The sequence below is a fragment of the Numenius arquata genome, chromosome 10, assembly GCF_964106895.1.
Source record: "Numenius arquata chromosome 10, bNumArq3.hap1.1, whole genome shotgun sequence".
NCBI lineage: Eukaryota > Metazoa > Chordata > Aves > Charadriiformes > Scolopacidae > Numenius > Numenius arquata.
Genome location: NC_133585.1, coordinates 22,913,837 through 22,936,328, shown reverse-complemented (window position 1 = coordinate 22,936,328; position 22,492 = coordinate 22,913,837). Strand labels below are relative to the sequence as shown.

General features: G+C 47.7%; 1 protein-coding gene across 2 annotated transcripts; it reads left to right on the top strand.

Annotated features, from left to right (window-relative positions):
- The first annotated feature begins 36 nt into the window (after positions 1-36).
- On the top strand, positions 37-21,868 carry ERLIN1 (ER lipid raft associated 1). Of its 2 annotated transcripts, XM_074154715.1 has the most exons (13): positions 37-86; positions 544-667; positions 1,933-2,014; positions 2,509-2,555; positions 8,377-8,438; positions 9,261-9,386; positions 10,533-10,606; positions 15,771-15,829; positions 16,842-16,933; positions 17,489-17,578; positions 17,879-17,958; positions 18,151-18,374; positions 21,554-21,868. In XM_074154715.1, exons 2-12 carry the CDS (start codon positions 555-557, stop codon positions 18,367-18,369), a joined length of 1,044 nt encoding a protein of 347 aa, XP_074010816.1. In that variant the 5' UTR covers positions 37-86; positions 544-554; the 3' UTR covers positions 18,370-18,374; positions 21,554-21,868. The 2 variants fall into 2 exon arrangements, with proteins under 2 accessions (XP_074010816.1, XP_074010815.1); XM_074154714.1 differs by lacking the exon at positions 21,554-21,868 and having other exon boundaries at positions 18,151-18,627.
- The last annotated feature ends 624 nt before the right edge of the window (positions 21,869-22,492 follow it).

The following is a 22,492-nucleotide window of genomic DNA, read 5'->3' as shown; positions in this document are numbered from 1 at the left end:
CCGTCGCGTCCCGTGACGCCATCAGCGGGTGCCGCGCAGGCGCGGCGGGGCGGGAGCGAGCCCTCGGCCGCACGTGGGCGCGGCGGGTACGGGGGTGGGGGGCGCGGGACGGCTCGCCTCGGTGCCCGGTATCCGGAGAGGGTCGGGGTACCCCGACCGTCAGGGGGGGACAGCCGTGAGGGGGGGCAGCTTGTTCCGCCCCATGGAGCAACCTGAGGGGCGGGGGCCCAGCCGGGCCCGGGAGCAGGCGGCGGGTCAGCAGCCCCCGGTGCGGTCCGTGTGCCCGCGGTCTTCCGCCGGGAATGGGGGGTCCTGGTTGGCCGCCGTGTCGGCCGCCGTTTCGCCCACCGCGACGAGCGGGAGGGGTGGGGCGGCCTCCCTCCCCTCGCTGCGTGCTCTGGGGCTATTCCCTAGCTTTTTGGGTCCGAAAAAGGGGGTTTGTTGTGTGAAAAAGCGGGTAGGGAGGCCGGCATCGGGGAGGGGAAGCAGAGCTCTGTGCAAGCAGGCCCCACCTGACCGCATCTCGGTCTCTCTGTCCCGCAGGCGATGTGAGGATGACCATGGCCCAGACTGGAGCCATCATTGCAGCTGCTGCGGGACTTCTGGTCTTCTTCCTCTACTTCTCCATCCACAAGGTCGAGGAGGGGCACTTGGCTGTCTATTACAGGTACTGTCGTTCCCTGCCAGTGCCCGCAGCGGCATCCGGAGCTTCCCTTATGTTTCCCTCTCTTTCCGCTTGGGATTCATCCCTGGCCCCAGGTCACCTCGGGAGGTTCCTGTCTTTCCTCTCCAGGTTTTGCCCCAAGGTGGGCAAACAGCATTGTTTCTGCTCCTTTTGCATCAGGAATGAGGTGAGCCTGGATGGTCTGGCTCTGTGCAGAACCCTTAATGAGTTTCGGTCTTTCTGAATCTTCAGCTGCTTTTCCTCCCTCCCCTTTTTCTGGGTCACAATTGGGGTTTCAGAGCTTGGAAGACCAAAACTCTTGGTCCATCTAGGCTTTTCATATCTGTTGATCTCTCCCTCTTACATTGAGGGCTGTCACCTTTGTTCCAAGACTATTGGCGAGCCGAAGTACCCACCTTGTTGTTTTTAAATGGGTCTTTTCCCTGGCTCTGGACTTAGGGAGAGCCCTGGGGCTTATAAATGCCGTGAACACCATCTGTAAAGCAACTCATTGTCACTCCTCAACAGTGAGCGGTCACAGTCACTTAATGGCACCTCTTGACTAGATTCTGCTTTGAATTTGAATAAAGGAACAGAGAAATTCAGCACCAGCCTTTCCGCATTTTTTGCAGTTTCTGCCATATTTCTGTCCTGTCCCTTATACCCTTTGCCCTCACCACCACCAGTTTCCTTTGCACTGCTCTTGCCTTTAATTACAAGTGTTTTGAGCAGCATGGACCCTCGTGAGACGCTGCAGGAGACCGTACTGCACTATGACGATCAATCACTTCAATCTCTCCTGTATCACCTGTCAGTCCCTGTGAGAGGCTGCGGGGTTTCTTTGCACTTTCAGTGAGGGACTGTGCTGAATGCCTTGCAGAAATCCAAACTGGCAGTATCGCATCAGCTGCTGGATTTTTCCATGGTTACCAGTGAACTATTTGGAGAGCAAAATCTGTGGTCTTGAAGCTCTCTACAGTGTTCCAGTGAGGGAATAATTAAGCAATATCTGCCTTCTCTAAAAATTAATTGCTCACAGAACTGAAGTAAACAATTTTCAAGTGGCACCATGTGAGTATCGTAGGCATCAACCCTTTTGCAGGTGAGGTAGCAGCAAATTTGGTGCAGGTGAGTGATGTAATTTGTGCTCCCACAGCTGTAACCCCTGGCAGTTTGAATGTACTTGCTTGCTCTCAAAGCCAGCACTTAGTTTTTCCAGTTGCTTGAGCCTTCTCCCAAATTCTCTCTCTCTCTCTCTCTCTCTGTAGGGGTGGTGCGTTGTTATCTAGTCCGAGTGGACCAGGCTACCACATCATGCTCCCATTCATTACCACCTTCAAATCCGTGCAGGTTAGTGTCTCCTCATCTTGGAAGAGGGTGAGTGGGAGCAGGTGTTGGTAGGGATATTGCTAGGTGGAGGGTGACTTGGGCAACTGGTGTTTGCAGAGGGGCTCAGTCATGTGGTAGTCAGAGCAGCAGCAGCCCTGAGGAAGCCCTTGGTTGCTTCTGCCTCAGGTGCCAGACCCAGCTGTGCACTGGGACCTGTCCTTTTGTCGGAATCTCCCCGACGCATGTTGCTTGGGATGGGACATGTCTTGCTCTGGGAGGACAGTCTGTGTTTGTGGCCCTAATTGTCCCCTGGGAGAGCTGCAGGAACTGAGAGCAGGGAAAGGTAAATTGAAAAGAAGTCTGTCTTCTGTCTACGCCTGCAAAAGTTGGGAGGAAGGCAGAGGGCACGTTTTTGGTTCTGTGTTCCTGTTTAATGGTTGTGAGAGTCTGGACACAGCATCATCTTCCTGGAGAACGGAGAGGTTTTGAGAGCACTGGTTGTCTTTTTATTTCAGACCACGTTGCAGACTGATGAAGTGAAAAATGTGCCTTGTGGGACAAGGTATGTTTTTGCTTTATATTTCTTCTGGTGATAAGCAAATGCACTCTATTGTGTGGTTTGCAGCTAGTCATTGACAGTGCTGTGACACAGAGGCTGAAAAGTAAAGGCTCATACCCTAAAATTAGTCCCAAACATATGCACATACATCACACTTGGAAATAATAGAGCAGGAGATATGGGAAGGAATGCTCTTGCTTTTGCTGGAATTGAAGTTCTCAGGGTATTTGCATTTATAGTGATATTACCTTGATTTTTCTTGGTTTCTTCCCTCAATTACTCTGCTAGCCTGTTGCTTGTTCTTTGGTCTGCCCTCTGCTTTGCAGTATTTCTACACTGAATCTTGTGGCTAATGCAACCATTGACAAGTGACTTAACACAGTAGGCAAAAGTAAACGGTGAATGGGAATCCTCCTGATGGGAGGTGGTTCATTTCAAAAACATCTCAAAAAAATGAATCTCCTGGAATCAATTGGGCATTTTTGGAATTGACATTTCACCTGACTGAGAGAGTGAGACAGAATAAAGAAGAATCCTATGCACAGGTGGCACCAGCCTGCTTTGTAATTAAGCTGATCCTTTTTGCAGCACAGATCTGTATAGTTTTAACAAGCAGAGCAGTAACAGGAGGAGAGGGCTAGTTGAGCTGGGTTGCAGATCCTGTTGTGTTGGTTCATTCACAAATTAAAATGTTGACTGGATCTGTTTCTTCAGGACAAAAGCAAAACTGATGGTAATTGTGCTTGTGTTTTAGCTTTAGGGTACTCAACATTATTTCTGTATAAAAGAAAAAAAAAAGTATCACCTGAATGATGACAACTAACAACTGTGCTGAAATTAAAAGCTGAACAACAGTGGCAACATTAGTGGCAACATTAGTGGCAACATTAGTGGCAACATTAGTGGCAACATTAGTGGCAACATTAGTGGCAACATTAATAAGGCAGAGTTAATTTCAATCTGGTTTAGCCCTTACTGAAATGAGTTCTTGGAATTATTCCTATAGTAACTCATCAGACATCACTTGGGCTTAAATATTAACATAAAGTTCTTGTGGGCCCTCACTGGTTTTAGTTTTACATCTCAAACCTTTCAGGAGTGTCCGTAAATAATGTGAGTGTTCAGTGCTGCTGCCAGGGCTTTGTCTGAAGAGACTCTAGGTCAAGCAGAAAGTAATTATGGGAAGGAGGAGTAAGGCTCATTGTGTTCTATATCTGTATCTTTTAAATGGCAAAGTTAAAAATAAGTCATCAGAGCAGAGTTTTAGCAATGTGTTTAATGACAACTTTTAACTCATAAGTAGCATAAATAGGAGTAATACTTCACCTGTGGGACGTTGTAAAACAGCATCATGTCTTTGGGCCAGGGATGATGTCCTGCTGTCCTGCAAGCCTTCTCAACAGACCAAGGAAAGCTTTACGCTGAAGCTTAACCACATTAGACGTGCTAACACAATCAAAATGAAACTGTGCTGTTTTGACCCTGCTTGAGCAGAGAGGTGGGACAAGATGACCTCCAGAGGTCCCTGCCAGCCTTGACTATTCTGTGCGTCTGTGATTTAGGAGCTAAATATTGTTTAATTCTTTATAGTTAGTTTATTAAGCTCCTGTTACATTTCTGTGTGGCAGGATTCAGTTGTGCAATACAAGTGGTTGTGCAGTTCCAGGTAATAAATGTGCTTTAGAACACCAAACAGCTGGTGAAGCAGTTCTTAGTTAATAATTGAATACACTTCAGTCTAAAGGTCCCAGTAGCCCTGCCCATTTTTAAGGTGTTACTGCAGGAGCCTTTAAGTTTGCTGTATTTGCACCGAAGTTGGCCACTGCTCCATGCCAAAACTTTGAATCCACGTTTCCATAACAAATAGATCAAATCTGAAATTTCACTCTCCCAGTTCAAAGTTCATCATAAGAATAGATCTGAAACAGCTTAAATTTCTGTAATTATGTATTAAGCCATCAGATTTTAAAGGTTGAATTTCTCTTCTCCCATATTCATACTCCTGTCCCTGTATTTTCATCTGCATTAAGAAGCTTCTGAATGGCTGTGTGGCTGTGGCATCCCCAGTTTCTGCCTTACCTGTCCCATTTATACTTGACAGCATTAAGTGAATATGTTAAATACAGATTTTAAAATACTTTGGCACTAGATGACTGTTTTTCATAAAACAGCTGTCACCCCAGAGAAAAAAAAAAAACATCTAATTACAGCAGGTAGAGTATATGTCTGCTCTAAGCTGTGAATTGCCTCTGGTGTCTGAGATTTCCCCAATAAAATGTGTACACGGTTCCTTGGAGAGTTCAGCAGTTTCCTCATGGCAGGTCTGCTGATCTCCAAAAACTGATGCAAAATCAGTTCAATAAACTAGTTTTAGAAGAGCAAAGTATTCCAAAGGACTGCCTTGAAGAATTACTGGAGAACTAGTATACTCATATTAATTGTGGAATACAATAAATGAGTTGAAAAATGGTGTTGTGCAAATACTGCATGAGAGAATTACATAAGTAGCATTTTTCTTATAAACTTAACTGGAAACAATTATGCTAAATCTTGTACAGGTTTTTACAATGCCAAGAGACAGTAAATAGCCAGGACGCTAAGCAGTAACATTGCTCAAGCATTAGTTGTTTATTTGCAAGAGGTGCAAGAGTCATCTTGTGCTCGCGCTGCAGATAGTTGGCAGGAACGCAAGTAGAGCACTGGAGAAATGCTCTTCTGGGGCAGATCCTGGCTTGTTAGCCAGCCACATGGAAAATTGTGTCATCAATATTGCAAGTGAATGTATTGCATTAATCCCTGTATCTCTAGAAAGGCCAGATCTGACCTTTAAGCCCAAGTTTTACATACCCTGATTGCCTAGCCTGGTCTTGGCTTGTTTGTGGTCAGCTCTAGCAATAAGCATTAGACCTTGACCTTATTTTATGTCCCCTTTCTTATGGCAACATCCTTCAGTTTTTCCCTTGTCTTCTCCTGGCCTGGCATAAGCTAAAATCCTGAAATGTATGAGGCTTTCTAAGGTCTACTGAAATGCCTGTTAGTGTTTGTTAGTCCCCTGCATGCTTTCACCTTGTCCTGTAAATTTAGGCGCTATTGCTGCCTAATTGTGCTTCAACTTCTACCAGGTGCACATAGTCTGTGTGTTGATCCTCCTTTCAGACTTCCTTCTGGTTCCTCTCTCCCTGACCAAAGAGCCCGCTCAACTAAGTGTTGCTCTGCCTGACCAGCCTGATCACCAGCTCTGCGGTGAGGACCTTTGGGGCTGCAAGTAGCTCTTGCAGAGGCTGCAAATGCCAGTATTAGAACGGCTGCAGAAATGGCAGTGGAAAGTTGCAAGCGCTGGAAGTCTCCTTGTGAGAGACACCCTGCCGTGCATCTGGGAGACGAGGATGTTTTGAGGATGGTAGTGGCTTGTCAAAATGGCAAGAGCACCGTCTGAGCCAGCGTTTAAGCTGCAGGTGTCAAAGGGCAAGTAAAGCAGCTGTGGATGATGAGAGCATTTGTACAGTTCCGTGTCGACAAGTGTGTGAATCACTCCAAATCAGTCTATGATGCTCTGCCAGGGCAACTGTCCCAAAACTGCCCAGGACAGGATCCCCTGCAGCCCAGGAGTTAACTAACATCTTCTGGACCAGGCTGTTTAAGAGGATGTCTTGCCTGAGATGCTCAGTTTAAGATCAGAGTGTCACAGTTTGGTTTGGCTCGGCTCCTGGCTTTACAGCAGCAGGGTCCAGAGGGCCATCCCCACTGCACAATGTGAAATGATGGTGGCTCCAGCAGCTGGCTGGCTGGAAACTGCAGTGTAAGTGCTTTGCAGGCTTGATTTAACCTTAAGCCCTTGGTGGGGAAGTGGCTGGCCAGTGTATTTGGACTCTTGAGTGGCACCTCTTTCCTCAAAGCTACTGCCTGACCAACAGGACTTCTATAATTCACTTATGCCCCATGCTGGTTGAGATGCTTGGCAGAGTTGCTGTGGGTAGTGTTAAGGTTAAGTCAGGTGGACATCAGGCAGTCCTCTCTAGTCTGAGATGCCAGCCTTTTTTGTACGTGAGGTGATAAAGGGCTGTGGATGAGTCCTGCCTAGGAGGCAGAATGTCTCAGGTGCTCTCCTCTCACATCCCCATAAAATTGAAATGCCAAAAGGACCTCAACATAAACATGTGCAGTGGAGGAGATTCTGTTGGAAGAAGTCCACACACTCTGCTTTGGTTCCCTCACCAGGATATCTAGAGGATACCCCAAGAAGGTAGCTGAGTTTCCCTGTCCTGTTGGAAATGTCATAAGGAATAAATCAAGAGGATGAAAGCAGGTTCAGAAAATCACAAGGAGTGCTGTTGAACGACACTTGCAATGATCCATAGTCATTTGATTGGATTTGGTGGGACAGTTGGAGTGCAGAACAGATGAGATCGAGAATTATAACTGCTTGTGCAGCCTGACATACCCATAAAGGACACATAACCCTATCTTATTTTTAAATAATAGTAACGGCTCTTAAGAGAGAACCAGCAAGAATGACGATGGCCTTAAAAGAAATTTTGAGTGAAAAAGAGATTAATACTCTTAATAGTAATATCTCACTGGGAAATAAGTCTCTATTTAGCCACAAATACTTTTTCTGCTGGCTTGTAACCTTCCAGCAGGCAAGCTCAGTCCATCACCAATGTTTCTAGCTCGTAGCTTGCCATGAAGCAGGCATGTTTGCAAGAGTGAACACAGGTTGTGCCTGTGAGATCTTTTCTAAAAGGACACAGACATGGGCAAGTTTGCGTGATTTTTCTGCACTTAGCTTTCAACTGCCAGAGATTAAGATCTGCAAAATCAGAAACCAAGTTTGTCATGGGGATATGTTTGAGACTAAGTTTGGAAACGTGTGAGGTCTGCTTCTGGGGACCAGCTGTCTCTGAACAGTTTTTGCTAAGGCCTCTCATTTGTGATTTGCCTTTGCTCTGAGGACAAAATCACAAAAGTGCTTTAAAAATACACTTTTCAATAAACTTACAACCTATTGAAAATTAAGGTTTTTTTTTTCTTCGCTGTAGAGTTTGGGATGTTCCCCAGTGCCACAGGTACCTAAGCGGAGGCATGACCTGCTGAAAGCCATGTCAGTAAGAGCAGAGGCTGGGATCCAGCCCTACCTCTGATTCCCTCTTTTCTCTACTGCTCCAGCAGCATATGATCCCTTGGGGAGGGGACTGTCTGCAGGCTTCTTCCAATGAGGTGTCTGGAGCTTCTTGACAGTGCACATGCCTGGGCATGTTCGCACAGCTGCGGTGTTACTGGCGAGCTGTTTGCAACATGACATTGATGCAGGGAATGTGAATTAAACTCTGTTACATGCTTTGTTTCTTGCTTTCTAACAAGGGCTTTGTCAGATTCATGCTGGAGTTAAAGGCATGAATGTAAGGGCTTTTCTACTTAAAATGTTTTTGCTGCCTAGAAGAGCTGTGGTGTGTTTGAGTTTGTGTCTGCTCTGCTGCTTGCAGGTGGTGTCTGCTCTCCTTGTTGCCTTCCCTCTGTTGTGCTGGATTCTCCCTTTCTGATAGTTGCAGCTACATTCCTGTTAAAAAATGTTTTCCTTTTGCTGACAAAGCAGGAGATAACAAAGCGAAGTGAAAGTGCTTTGCAGACTTGCTGGAGCGTGCTTTTGTTTTATACAAAGAGAGGGACTGGTCTGTACAAAGCGAGGGTTTACTCAAGAAGTCAGAATTGTTCTGGTTAAGTTTAGTAGAATTCAGTAAAAAAGGGGGAAAAGATGACTTTGCTTTAAATATGCACCACTGTTAACAGTTGTGGTAATAATTCATGAATTCTGTTTTTCTCTTAGTGGTGGTGTTATGATCTACATTGACCGAATAGAAGTTGTGAATAAATTGGCACCGTACGCAGGTATTTCCCATCCTGTTTCAACAAGCAGCACTGTGACTGCCCTCACTCATCCTGTAGCTGCTCTATCTTGGTTTGCAAGACTTCCATTTTCTGTGTGTCCTTATCCTTATGGTTCCCAGTACGGTAGCACTTAGTTTCATGCCTGTGTCTGCAAGCTTTTTGAAGAGCCACAGATTTTCAGAGATGAAAATAAATTCTAGGATTGCTTCTCCCCTGTACATTTAGAAATGTGATGGGTGCTCAAGCTGGTCTATTCCTTGCTGCTGAAGGGGAGACAACCTGTGAAACCAAATACATGGGACAAAGCCCCCAAGTGCTTGTTGGCTCAGCTGCTGGAAAATTAGAAAGGCAAAGCCTGTATAGAAGCCTCTTACCTTCTTAGTTCACCAGCTGCTGAACCAAAGACTCACACAGGTTTTTACTTTATAGTAGTATCTGTTCCCAGGCATGCAGGTCCTAGACAGGCTTTACCTTTTCGTTTGTTTATGCAAATCATAAAACAGGACTGTGCAGTATATCTTGCTGTAATTACTCTGCTCTTTGAAGTCATACAATCCCAGCAGTGCTAGTGAGGGGGCCCTCTGCAGGTTTCTCCTCTGACCTCCCTCCTGCTCACAGCAGGATTCTGACTAACAGCTGGGCAGGGCAGCTGTGGCTTTGTCCAGCCAAGTCCTGAAGACTCCCAAGGATGGAGATCCCCTACCCACCTGTCCCAGTGCTGCACTACTTTCCTAATGCCCTGAGCTGTCGTTTTGTGGTTGTGGCATTGCAGAAAGCAGTACGTGTCAGTGGTGACTTGTGATAATTCTCTTGCTTCCTCAGTGTATGATATTGTGAGAAACTACACTGCAGACTACGATAAGACCTTGATCTTCAATAAAATTCACCATGAGCTGAATCAGTTTTGCAGTGCGCATACCCTGCAGGAAGTATACATTGAACTGTTCGGTAAGTGGATGGCAGCTGGATCTGCCCACCAAGAACTGTGTCATCTGCCTGTTCTACTGTTACAGCAGGCTCCTGCGAGCAAACAGCCTCCGTGCTCGAGTTGCAGGCTGGAAACCAGCTCCTTATATATCCATATGTCACTTCCCATGTAACTTTACTCTTTAATGATTCAAATTTCTTTGTCTTTCCACATCTGCACATGGGAATTTGATTTCAGCCCTTTTCCATTTGGGATTGAATTCTGGACACAGGAAGTAGCCACTCGTCTCTGGTTTGTGCAGTCATGCCCATTACCTTCACTATGATGATGGTTTTGTCTTGTTACTTCTGCTTTTAGGCCCCTGTTCTGTTGCTGAATTGACTTTTTTACTTTAAAAACCTCCTTCTGGCTGTTTTTAGCAAGTGAGAGCCAGAAGGAACGTGCTCTTGGCTCATTGCAATGCTCTAGTTTTTTCACAAGGGGGTAGCAGTGGTTCAGGAATTAGCAAATACAATGTTCTGCTTGGTACCTACCTATGCCCCCAGAGACATAACAGTATCACGTTCCTTCTTGAGTGGCAGAGCAGGGGAAGATGGATTTATGGAAGATAAAAGATTGTAAGAGTTTTAATATTAAGAGACTGTCAATCTTTGAATGCTGTACTGAGACCTGCCAAATATCCGTGGTCAGAGAGGAGTTTACTGGTAGTACGTGCAGCTTAATCATTTAATAACTGGCCATTTCTGTGGGAAGATCTTCCTGGAGGTTGGAAGTGACAGAATATATGGGTTTTTTCAGTAGCAAGTACTGGGTCCTGCAGGTCCCTAGAGACTTAAGGCAGAGGGGTTGATGTGGCTCTGGCTTAGAAGGGGTAGATATCTACCACAGGCTCTGGGTGCTTTTTCTTGCCCAGGTGCTGAAAGCCATTTGCCCTCATGCTCAGTTCATGAATAGCTGAACCTTTCTAGAGACAGTAGCATGTGACTCTCCTCTTGGGAGCATTTTCAAGGGGGTATAAGAAGGGAAGCAATGTACCGAATGATCTCAAAAAGCATCTTTATCTTACACCATAGAGACACCTGCTCTTCAAGGCCAGCTGACTCTACCACATAAGCTGTAGGAGAAGTGATAAGCTAAGTGGTCTCTCTCTTGTCCTCCAAACACAGATCAGATAGATGAGAATCTGAAGTTGGCCCTACAGAAAGATCTCAATGTCATGGCACCAGGTCTCACTATCCAGGTAGGTTCATTCCCTAACAAAGATTATTCTTTTTTCCACCTCTCATTTGCTTACCTTTCACTAGATTGATGGGGTTTCTTGCTTCGATTTTCCACTTAATGTGGAATGGTTGAGCCTTGAGTTGACCTTCGTCAGTTGAAGACTGTCCATATGATAGCGACCACTTCTAAATGCTAGTTTTATATTGGATTTAATTTGCAAAGAGCGAGAAAACGTTTTTCTTTAAACTGCTTCTGGCACCCCTGTAGAGCTGGGCACTCCAGTGTGCCAGCACAGTTCCTACAGGTAATTGCAAAAGAATAGAGCTTCATCTTTTCTGCACTTGTACTAGAGATAGGGAAAGATGTTATATCTTTAATTATTTTCTGCTTACACTTAACGTTAGAAAATTATGTTTAATTTTAGCTGGGCTGTGGGACATACTGGCTTTTGACATGTTGACGTTCTGGGCAACCAACTGGGAAAAATATTCTTTTGGCTTGCAAGGGCTAATTTGGAAGTCTCTGCAGATTTACACTGTAGGGGAAGAGTGAGACCAAATCTGTTTTGCCGTTCTTGTTGCCACATTTAGCTGGGCTGGCTGGCTGTGTGCAGGGAGGGGAAGCCTCCCATTGACAGAATGTGAAGAGCTATGATAAATACTGTTCTGCTTTGCAGCTCATTTGTGCACAGGCCCGCTCTGTTTTGATGGGGGTGAACCACAAGCAGTGTCTTATCACAAAGAATTTGAGATGGCACCTCTCTTCCAAATATCCAAGTTAACTTGAGCAGTACATTGCAGAGAGATTTCCAACAAAGTTCATCATAAAAATTATGGTCGCAGTGCAAAGGCCCTTTTTGATCTCAGGGTATGGAAGGGTGTAAGCAAAGCTCACAGCTCTTTGCTGGGAGCTGTTAGCTACAGAGTTAAATCTGATCTTCAGCATACACTATCCCATCTCAATTTGGCATGCCTGATCTTCACTGTTGGTCAAAAGGTGAACGATATCCTACCTTCATCAACCCACACTGAGCTCACCACCCTAGCAGTTTGAAGAAGTGTCCTAACTAGTGAGGAAAGTGGTTCATCTCTGCTACTTAAGACATTGTGATCCTGCCCTCGTGTTCCTATTGTTCCCTTTCAAAACAGAGCTGCACCCTTGCCTCTAGTAAAATTGTGCCTGAGCATACAATTTTGCTGTGTTGCTTTGTGTCTTGTCAGGAAATACCCTGTTCCTGTGGTGAAGAGCTAAGCTTTCTTTGCACTCTCCACGTGCAGCTATGTAACCCAGATTAACCTAACTGTACCTAGAATTGAATTGGTTTGTGAACTCTAAGGGAAATAATTCTGTATTTGGGCATAATACTTTTCTCTTCAAGAGCACGTTTGCACCCATGAGTGCTTCAGAGATCACTGACAATTTGTTTTTCAAAGTGACACAAAGCAATTCGTCATTGAAAAGATGCTGTTAGAGGGAATTAGCAGCATTTCTTTCTAGGTTTAGCAAAACTAATGTGTATGAAACCCTCACAAGTCCTCCACGTTGCATGATGTAAAACATTCTTCCCTAACTGAAATGATGGCCACAGCCTGAAAAGAAGTGGAGACCAGTGGATGGTAAGAAGTGTCTAGGGACAGTGTCGTAGCGGAGGCTCCTGCACTTCCCCTGTGAAAGTGGCACACCCTGGGGGTTGTCTCAAGTGTGTTTCTGGACAGAAACACATGCCTCCTGGGAAACAACGCTGAGAAACTGGAAATCCATGTGCATTTGAGGTCCTGGGGCCTGGTGGGATAGCTCACATGAGTGCAGTGCTGCTGTGGATGGGTACAGGCTCTCTAGGGAGGATGGGCTGAGAAGGTGAGGCAAGCAGGGTCGTGCTGCCTGCATAGGACTGGCTCACATAACCTGGAGCTTCACTTTGGGATGGATGATGAACAGCTGAGATAAGAGCCAATATAGGTAAGAATCAGACCAACATGGAGGACCACATGGTCCTTGTCTGCTGCAGATCACCCAGTTAGTAAGATGAAGTAGGTAAGCTGCCTGTCAAAGACCAGAGGAAGCCTCATGATCACAGACCCTAGTGTTCATGGGGGTCTCTGACCATGTCAGTATCTGCTGGAAGAGCAATAAGGCTGGGTGCAAGGCATGCTGGATGTTTCTGTGGGGTGTTGAACACAGGTTTTGGCAGCAAAGCTGACTAGGGGAGACACTCAGCTGGACCTTTTAGAAATGAGGAAGAAGTGTGGAAGCAGTGTGAGCTGTAGCAGCTGTAAAGTGGTGAGTTCAAGGTCCTCGGAGGAGCAAGGTGAACAGGAGAATTACCAGCCTGGGCTTAAGGAGAGCAGAACTCAGCTTGTGCAAAGTGTGCTTGTCAGGATCCTGTGGGAGATTGCCACGCAAAGGAGGCCAGGAGGCCCTACGTCATTGCCAAGGACACCCCAAAGTGTGGAAAGTCAAGCAGGTGAAGACAGAAAGCCGGTGTGGATGAATTTCTGACTAAGCTGAAAAGCAGAAAGTAATCTCACAAAAAGTGGAGTGGGGATAGATATGCTGGGAGGAATAAAGCTAGTTGAACTGAGAGCGCAGGGACAGAGTTAGGAAAACCAAAGCTCAGCTAGACTTGGACCTAATGATGGCTGTGTAGGGCAACACAGGGCTTCTGAGGTGTGTCCACAGCAAAAGGAAGGCCAAGGAAGCTGTGAAGCAGGGCGCACAGTAACCAAGGATGTGGAATAAGCTGAAGTACTCAATACCTTTTGACTTCTTTCTGGCAAGGTCTGCCTTTGGGCTCCCCTAGCAGCAGTGTCTGCAGAGATGAAGCTTTTTTTTTTTTTCAGAGTTAGGTTGATGGTTGGACTAGATGATCCTAAAGATCCCTTCCAACCTAGACAATTCTATGATTTTATGATTTACCCGCAGTAAGTAGAGGACAACTGAGCAGATGAACACACACAACCCTGTGGAACCGTGTGGGATGTATCCCAGGGTGCTGAATGGCTGGCCTGCACATTGTGAAGCCACTCTCTTAACTTTGGAAGATGGCAGAAGTCAAGGAAAGTCCCTAATAGCTGGAAACAGCCAAACGTTGCACCCATATTTAAGGAGGAGGAGGATCAACAGGAGAGGAGAAGTACCGTACCATCAACCCATTCCCATTCTCTGCAGTTTACATTGCCATCTCAGTGACTTTCAACTGCATTCTCGGGCTTATTGGTATCCCTTATACTGAGCTCCCCACACTGGAATAAAAACTGCCTTCAGCCTGCTGCTGAGCTTTTGCCAGTGCAGCTCAGAATGTGGCTGGACTTCATGGCCACAGGGAAAAGATGCTGTCATATAGTCAACTTGTCTTTTGATTCTGTCATGCTCTTTATTGCAAAGCTGTTGCTCAGCTAGTTAGTCCCAGCATCTCCCAATGCCTTAACATTTGATTATTAACATACTGGCAGTATGTTAATACATGATAGTGTTTCCATCCAGTAGATTTAAGTAGATTTCACCCTTAGGTAGATTGAGCCATTGGCTTGAAAAAGAAGCAGCTACTGGAGATTTTCAAAGACCTGGCAGCTTTCCTGATTACAGAGGAATCTTTGCTTGTGTTGGAAAAGCCATCCTTCTGGAAACTTGTCTTTGTTTTGGTGCAGGGGGTATTATGGAGGTTGAAAGAATATCCATCTGCGTACCCTGCAGTGGCTGGTGAGGTGAGCTTTCTGCCTGTGGTACCTTCCTAGGGACTTGGTAGGAGCTTAGAAAAATCCTTTCACTGAAGGATTTTCTGGTTTAATGCCCCATATGTCTGCTTTCTTTGCTTGTTCGGAGAAGCAACAGAATGGGAGTTGTTCAGCCTGGGGAAGAGAAGGTTCCAGGGAGACTTTATTGTGGCCTATCAATATACAAAGAGGGCTTTTTACCAAGGCCTGTAGTGACAGTACAAGGGACAATGGTTTTAAAGTGAAAAAGGGTAGGTTTAGATTTGATATAAGGAAGAAATGTCTTATTATAAGGGTAGTGAGACAATGGAACAGGTTGCCCAGGGAAGTTGTGGATGTGTTCTTCACTGGAAGTGTTCAAGGTCAGGTTGGACAGGACTTTAAGCAACCTGATCTAGTGGAAGATGTGGATGCCCGTGGCAGGAGGGGGTTGGACTGGATGATCCTGGAAGGTTCCTTCCAACCCAAACCATTCTGTGCTCTGATGACAGGCTGGCTCCTTCTCCCCAGGCAGGGTGTGTTTGCCGTGGCCAAGATGCCTGTCACATGGAAACAGTTCCCTTTTTGCACTGCGTACGAAGACTTGCCTGAGTGTGTCCATATCTCATTCCCCTCTGTGGGACCCCCTCAGCTCTTTGCAGACATACTGACTCCAGAGAGACGGAGCAGGCTCAGCACTAGTGGAGGTGGAGCAGAAGGGTTGTAAAGCAATTATACAGCTGTGGACTGTCAATCCATGTCTCCCAAAGCTCAGTAATGATCCACACAATATGCCAGCTGAGCAGCAGTAGCTCCTGGTCCTGCCTCTGGAGATGTTTCCCTCATATTTCAGAGAGAGTCCTCCACAGAACAGCTTAGCAGATGTCTCTGACATGTACCTGAGTTGCAGTGTCAACGTTGCCATGTACATCACTCCTCATGACCCACAGTTGCAAACAGCAGCTGTCACCTGTGCCCTGCTGCTATCCCCCATCTTCACGGCTATGTCTCTTGTTGTGTTGTCGCTTTCGCAAGCTTTTCTCCTGGAAAACCCATTCCTGAGCTTGTCGCCCTGCCTCTGTTTTGCAAGTCTGACTCCTGCAATTTAATTTTTTCAGGTTCATGAGTCCCATTCTTGAGCAGTACTTTGGGAAGTGTTGTCTGGTGATGTTTGAAGAGTTTTTGGAGTGGAGAACTAAGTTTCTTCTAACAAAGGTGGTGGACCTCTTTAGCAGTCTATTCCACAGGCCTTACGTGATCACTTAGGTGCCATAAAAGGAGCAAAGACAGGAAATACCAATGTAAGGCCCCTCAGTGAGAGTGACTGTGCTCAGCCGTGTTGCACAAGAGGATTGGGAACCATTATATGTTGTCTTGGATCAATGTGGAGTTGTCCAGAGCACTACAGCTGGTTTTGCAAAGACATTTCTTAGTTATGCAGCTCAGCTTACGTCAAAATGTTTAACTTCAAATGCACTTCTTTTTTCGTAGGCCGTGCGTGTTACAAAACCTAAAATTCCAGAAGCAATCCGGAGAAATTTTGAGCTAATGTGAGTATACAAAAGTGTATGAATTGGTCTTGAAGGTCCAGCACAGGTATAATGCTATTAGAAAGCTCTTACCTGGTGCTCAGAAGGTGAGAGGTGGGCTCTAGACAGTGTGTGCTTGACTGTGTGCACTTGTTCATTCTGTTTCTCTATTTCAATAGCTCTTTGACCTTGAAGCCTTTCAACCTTTCACAAAGATGGTTGTTAAGCTGTACAGAGTCTGTATCAAGGATATGTTCCTACTCATTTATGTAGAGAGGGCACTGATGTAGACACCTGTAGAAGACTCGTAATCTCAATTCAGGGCTCAGGGGTCTGGATGTCTCATCCATAAGTTCCCCTCCAGCAAACTCACAAAATTGCAAACAGATTTTAGTCTGATGCATATTCATGGAGATCTTTGGGAAAGGGCTTGGACAGCAGATCCAACGTTGCAGCCGCAGCAGGTCAGCGGGAGCCGTGTCTGAGCGAGTTGGGGCATCCTCCACTGCTTTGGGCCCTGTCGGAATGCCCTGCTCACATGGGGACAGGCCGTTCCCTTGGGGCTGAACGGGGTTTCCTGTGTTCCAGCTGTACTGGTGCCCCTGGGGCTCTCGCTGTGCCCCTCCGAGCAGAGTCCAGCCCCAGAGCCTCGGGGACCCCTTTGGGCAGGAGAAAATGCCATTGGGTCTGGCTAAGCAACACCAGCTCCCCCAGCCTCTCCTCAATGCTGTGGCCTCCACCCCACATCTGCAGTAGCCCTGCACTGAACTCGCCTTGTCCTGAGGGCCTCAAACTCTATATAGCATCCAGATGCAGCCTTACCAGTACCAAATAAAGAGAGTAATCACTTCCTTCAACCTGCTGGTTACACATGCGCTCATACAGCTGAAGATAGAGCTAGTCCTCATGGCTGGGCTGTGAAGACATGATGCTGGCAACTGGTCGGCTTCTCGTCCCCCTGGCCTCTCATGCCCTGGTTTGCAGAGCTGCTCCCCAGCTCTGTTTCCTTGTGATATTGTTTCTCGCCCTGCAGGGAGGCTGAGAAGACCAAGCTGCTGATCGCAGCCCAGAAGCAGAAGGTAGTAGAGAAGGAGGCAGAGACAGACCGGAAGAAAGCGCTTATTGGTATGTTACCAGCTGGGAGCACTAGTGGACAGTGGCCAGACTGAATTTCCATTCATGCGTCCCCTAGTAAGGTGGGGTAGGACGTTGTCTTTCATTGCTGACAGCTTCCCTGAAGGAGGCACATCCAGGCTGCACCAACAGTCATTTAGAAAAAATGAGTGTTTGTGCTGCTGTTGCTATGTCCCACCTCCTTCCCCATAGCAGCAGAGCAGCGAACACCTCTGCCTTACAGCGAAGCTCCTGCTACAGCAGGCCAAGAGGTGACAGATCTGCCAAAAAGCTGCTTGGGCTTGAACCTTAATGTCCCTGTGCTGGGGGGACTTATGCTTGTAAAAGGGATGTCAGCCAGTGCAACTCTAGAAACATTAGTGCTGTGCTTTCTTCCTATAACTATTGCTTGGAGTATAAACTGGCGCTGTGGGATCCGAGCAGAAAGGGAGGCAGCAGAGAGCAACTTACCTGCATGGCAGATTCTGCGGCCAGGTGCTGGGGTCAGGGTTCTGATGCTCAAGCCCTGAGAAGCGATTGTCTGAGCTGAGCCTGTTGTGATTGCAGAGGCAGAGAAGGCTGCTCAGGTGGCCAGGATTCACTATCAACAGAAGATTATGGAGAAGGAAACGGAGAAGCGAATTTCTGAAATTGAAGGTAACTGTGGTGCTACCATGTTGCTGGGGTCATCTTTCAGCTAAGGGTGGCAGCAGGTAGAAGAACCTCAGAACTGGGCTGACAAGCATCACTCACCATCCTGCAAAAATAATAAAGGGTGCAGTAGCGCAAGGTTATTTACTGGGGTCGTTCCTCCCCTTTGCAGGTACCTCTCCAAGAAGCCAGCAGTGCAGGTACACAGGCACACCTGGGTCAGCTCATCCCCATAGGACAGCCTCAGGTGCTCAGTGTGATAGAGCTAACGCTTGTTTTCCTGTCTGTCCTCTGTTGCTGTGTTAGACGCTGCGTTCCTAGCAAGAGAGAAAGCCAAAGCTGATGCGGAGTACTACACTGCTCGGAAGCTGGCTGATTCCAACAAGGTGAGCACTTGAAAGCTGGTCAGAAGAGGACTTGCTTACTCTTTTCCTCTGCACAGGAGATAAGGTTCAGGTGGGCAGCACTGGAAAAACACTTCATTTAACAGCCCACATCCCAGGAAGCAGCTGCCTGAGATGAAATGTAATGAAGCCCAGAAGGTTGTCTCTTACAGTCTCTGGTTTCTTTTTTTGTAGCTGAAACTTACTCCTGAGTATCTGGAACTAATAAAATACCAAGCAATAGCTGCCAACAGCAAGCTGTATTTTGGTGACCGCATCCCCAACATGTTTCTGGATTCCTGTGCCTTCCAGCAAGCCAATCTGAGGACTGCCCAAGAAACCAGCCTTCCTTCACAGGAGGCCCCGCAGACCTCTGGAGAAAGCCACCTCAGAGCAAAGGAAAGCACTGGCTGACAGAGGTAGAAAAATACCTGGTGTAGCTCAACAGCTGGCCCAGCTGTGAATGGGGATGTTGCCCTGTGCTGGTGGGGCAGATGCAGCGCATTCATGCACATCTTGTGTATAGGTGGCAGTTGGGTTGATTTTCTTCTAGCAACACATTGCAAGTACTCTGCCTCTTCTCTTTCTTCCCCTATTAAATTGGTGCTTCCAAATGAGGGTTAATCCTGTACTAACATACCTATACTGGAATATTAAAAGACAGACACCAGGAAAGCCTTCCGCAGTAGGTGCAATTATTTAGCAAGTATTGCTCTGGAAGTGGGAGATGTGGCTTTGAGTACTATGTTGCTGCACACTGCTCATTCCCCAGTGCTCCTTACTGAGGCCAAGCGAAGAGGTTTCCTTTGTCCTGCTGATGAAGCTTTGCTTTGTGGACTCCGAGGCAGGTTTTTACTGGCACTATTTTAACTCTCCTTAAGGATTCCATTGGAGTGGGCTCTCCTTGGCCAGTGGAGGTTGCGTGTTCCTGCTCAGGGCAAGGCGTGGCAAAGAGTGGTTTGGTGTGGAATGGGTTATTTGAATAGGATCTGTATAGCCATAATGTTCTTCTTTCCTGTAGGCAGTGGCACTAGATAACGACTTGGAGCAAGCAATCTCTAAAGGGCTTCTGTAACTCCAAGCAAGAGCCTCACGCTGGCTGCCTGTGACTGACTGTAGTATGTTTCAGCTGGGCAGCTGAGTCTCACCTTGCATCCTAAACCAGATTTCAGAGTGTGTGTAGCACCTCCGAGCAGCTGGTTGGGAACAGAGCTGGGCAATCTTTGCCCTGTAGGTCTTTTCTCCAGGAAAAGGGGGCTGAATTTCCACTGCTCTGCCTTGCTGGCAGAGTGAAGGGGAAGATAAGAGCAAAGGGACCTCACTGTGGAGCAGATCAGATGTTTGACACCTCAGCTGCAAAGTAGGCGAGGCATCACTGCTCCAAGAGGAAGCAGGATATGCCTCGTGTGTTTTTGCAACAGCTGTGGTTGGGAGACTGTTGCTGGTCCTCTCATTGCTGGCCACGCTTTGCTGTGTTGCAGGGCTTTTGACTCATGAGCAGTGCTAGCCAGGTGATCTTTTCTTCTGGCATGCATTGTAATATATCCAACCCCTGCTCCCCGTGTGCCACTGCAGGGTGAGAGAAAGATGTGCTTGGGGAGGGAAATCTGCTGGTATGCTCTGCATTCCTCTTTTCCTCTTTCCTCCCCTTTGTCTGTGAGGACATGCTTGTTTCTAGGACCTGTTTCTAGTTGCGTTCTGTGGCAATCCCAGAAGACAATGGCTCTGGAAGCAGCTGGCAAGATCTTGAGCTGAAACACTGTTTCCCAGTAGGTAGCACTGCAGCATTGTCTGCCTCTGAACCCCACTACGTGTTCGAGACCACCTCTCCTCCATCAGCCTGGGATATCTGTACATTCATCCTGCTTTCCTGTCCCCTCGGGTGCAGCCATGGTGCATTCACCGGATGGGCCAGTTGGTGTTGGTGTTGAGGTCTTCTGTCCCTGGCAGCGTCTGCAACCTTGTGGCAAGGGGAAGGAACATGCTTAGTTTTTGCCTTGGAAACATTTAACCCAGAACAAATGGCTCGAACTTTACCTCTGCTAGTGATTTCCCTAAATAAGATGTGTGGGCTTCAGGCTTTCCAGTGCTGCTTTCCTAGCCTGTGTGGCTTGACTCAGAGGATGGCAGTGTCTCTCAAGGAAGTTTGGTAACTTGTGGTGCCTTATGGTGTCTCAGCTCCTGCCCGGGCTGCTTCTGCTCCATCTCTGGGGCAGAACAGGGATGGATTTACCCTGTCTCTCCTGCTGCCACCACTGGCCAGCTTGGGTAATACATGACTGTGGGACTTTGCAGCAGTTTCGGGTGTTACGTCTTTATTCTATCTGTCTGCAAACTCCCACGGCCTGGTTGGTGTTCTGCTTCAGGACACCAGCTCCTTTTCAAATCCAGCCATGACAGGAGCTGGGGACCAAGGCTGTGCCCCAGTGAGAGGCCAGCTGAAGGTGCTGAGCACCAATCCTGGCTTCCAGGGAGGTTGTGGGTTAGCGTACTTCCCTCGTGCTCTAAGGAAGAGAGGAAGGGTACTGCTGTCACCAGGAGGAGAGGTTTCTCGCGTTTTCGCTGTACACACCTGGTGCACAGGGGTTGTGGCACAGCCACGTGCCTTGCAAATCCCAGCCTAGGGAGGGCTAAGCCGAGCTTTTTTGCATGGAGGAGCTCACATCTTCACCTGCAGAAGGATTGAGCAAACACTGCCCTTCTGGTAAAGAGCAGCCTTCAAAGGACACTGGTGGGCACAGGAGCAGGAAGGATGTCTGTACGTCCTGCTGGAAGGCAGCTCAGCCAGCAGGCAGGGCCGAGCTGAAACCTGTGGCTGAGGGCAGGAGAGGAACAGGCAGGCACAGCATTAACCCTATTAGATCCTGCAGTACCCTCCCAAGGGGAAAGGCACCTGGGCAGTGGGAATAGTAGTGTATTTTGTAGCTGTGATGGTTGAAATGTCTCTTGAAGTACTGTTTGACTTACAAGGTCCCATTTCTTCTGTGGGAAGGGCTTAAAGAAGCCAGCAGAGTTGCATCTCTTTAACCCTCCACCTCCTTGGTGTTGCTGGCTTGCAGCAGCCACTTTGGTTGTATTTTGCAACAAAGGCAGCCTTTTTAGAACAGAAGCACTGCTGCAGGAGGCATAGACTTATCTCCATGTGGTACTCACTGAGGCTGGGCGCTACCCAGTGCTGACGTCAAACCCTGGGCATCAGGCCAGGTTCTGCCAGATGACAAGAAGCAAGGGCATGAGGGGAACCACTAGAAGCAATAACCAGGCAGCTCACCGCTCTCCTGCAGTGATCAGAATGAGATCCCAGTGTGGAGAGCAGGAAAGCCTTCCAGGCCACTGGAGGAAGGGCTGCTTCCCTTTGGATCTGAGCCTTGCTGGGCCTCCCTGCAGCCATCCAAGTGGATGTATGACTTTACTATTAGTGGCCGTCACTCTGGCTAAATGTCGTCCTGCTCTGGTTGGATATGCATGAGCCACCTCTGACCCATGTGGTCTGATGGACATCGGGGGATGCTTCTGTGGTTTGAAGTCCTGCAGCAACATGTGCGTGATGCTCAGCATCTTCTGCAAAAGCCTCCTCCATTCCTCTCTGTTTCCCCAGCCCACTGCTTCAGAAGCCTGAGTAGGTGTGCAAGAGGAGGGAATCTCCATGGCTTTAACATCTCCGTCTGGGCTTTCCTCCTCTCTAAGCTGGGAGCTGCGGAGCAGGAACACGGGTGCAGCCAGGAGTGTGGGATTGAACTGATTTTTCTCTCCATTCAAAAGGCCTCTGTGCTCCTGTGTGACAAAAGGGGTCTGCCGCTGGATCCACACCTTCTTTAAGGAAACACAGTTATGTTTTCAATATGTTCAGGTTTACACAAACAATGTTAAGTTCTTTTGATAAAGCAGAATAAAATTATTTTGTTACCATTTCCTTGGTGGTTTTATGTGTTCTAGGGCCTGTGTCACTGTAGACATGGGGGGGGGGGCACCTGTCCCTCTCACCCTGCAGAAATGCTGCATGTCCTCAGCTGCGGTGACTGCCACCCTAGGAGCCTCATGAGCAGCCTGGGCTCAAAGAAAACTGCAGGATCGTGGAGCTGAGCAGCAGGGGTGGTACTTGCAGTCCTGCTCTGTTTCTGCTGTTGTTCTCTGAAGCTCATGGTGGGAGTTGAGCCTTGCTGCCCTGTTGCTTATGTGTGGCCAGTGCAGGAGCATTTCCCAAGCAGGCATGGCCACTGTGTGTGAGCTGTGTCCCTGGGGACTGTGGGCTGATCCCTGAGCACTGATGTTGTGTGCAAGCACAACCTAGTCTTGGACCAGAATGCTGGGAGCTGAGCTGCTGGTGGGAGTCAGGATGGCTAGTCTTTTGTCACACAGCAAGCCCAGGGCTTCTTGTGGCATCTGGGGGCCAGCAGTGCTGGGAGTCACGAGGGGGGGGGGAGGGGTCACGGGGACTTGATGCAGCCCCTGTGACAGCCTCTCTCCATGCAGCCGGCAGGGAAGTACTGCCATTTGGGCCCCTGTGACTCTGGCACAGGATTTGGCAGCTCAGCTC

Coding starts and splice junctions, on each gene's coding strand:
- ERLIN1 (XM_074154715.1), top strand. CDS start 555: ATGACCATGGCCCAGACTGGAGCCATCATTGCAGCTGCTGCGGGACTT. Junction 9,387..10,532: donor AGTATACATTGAACTGTTCG/GTAAGTGGATGG, acceptor CTCCAAACACAG/ATCAGATAGATGAGAATCTG. Junction 17,959..18,150: donor AGCTGGCTGATTCCAACAAG/GTGAGCACTTGA, acceptor CTTTTTTTGTAG/CTGAAACTTACTCCTGAGTA.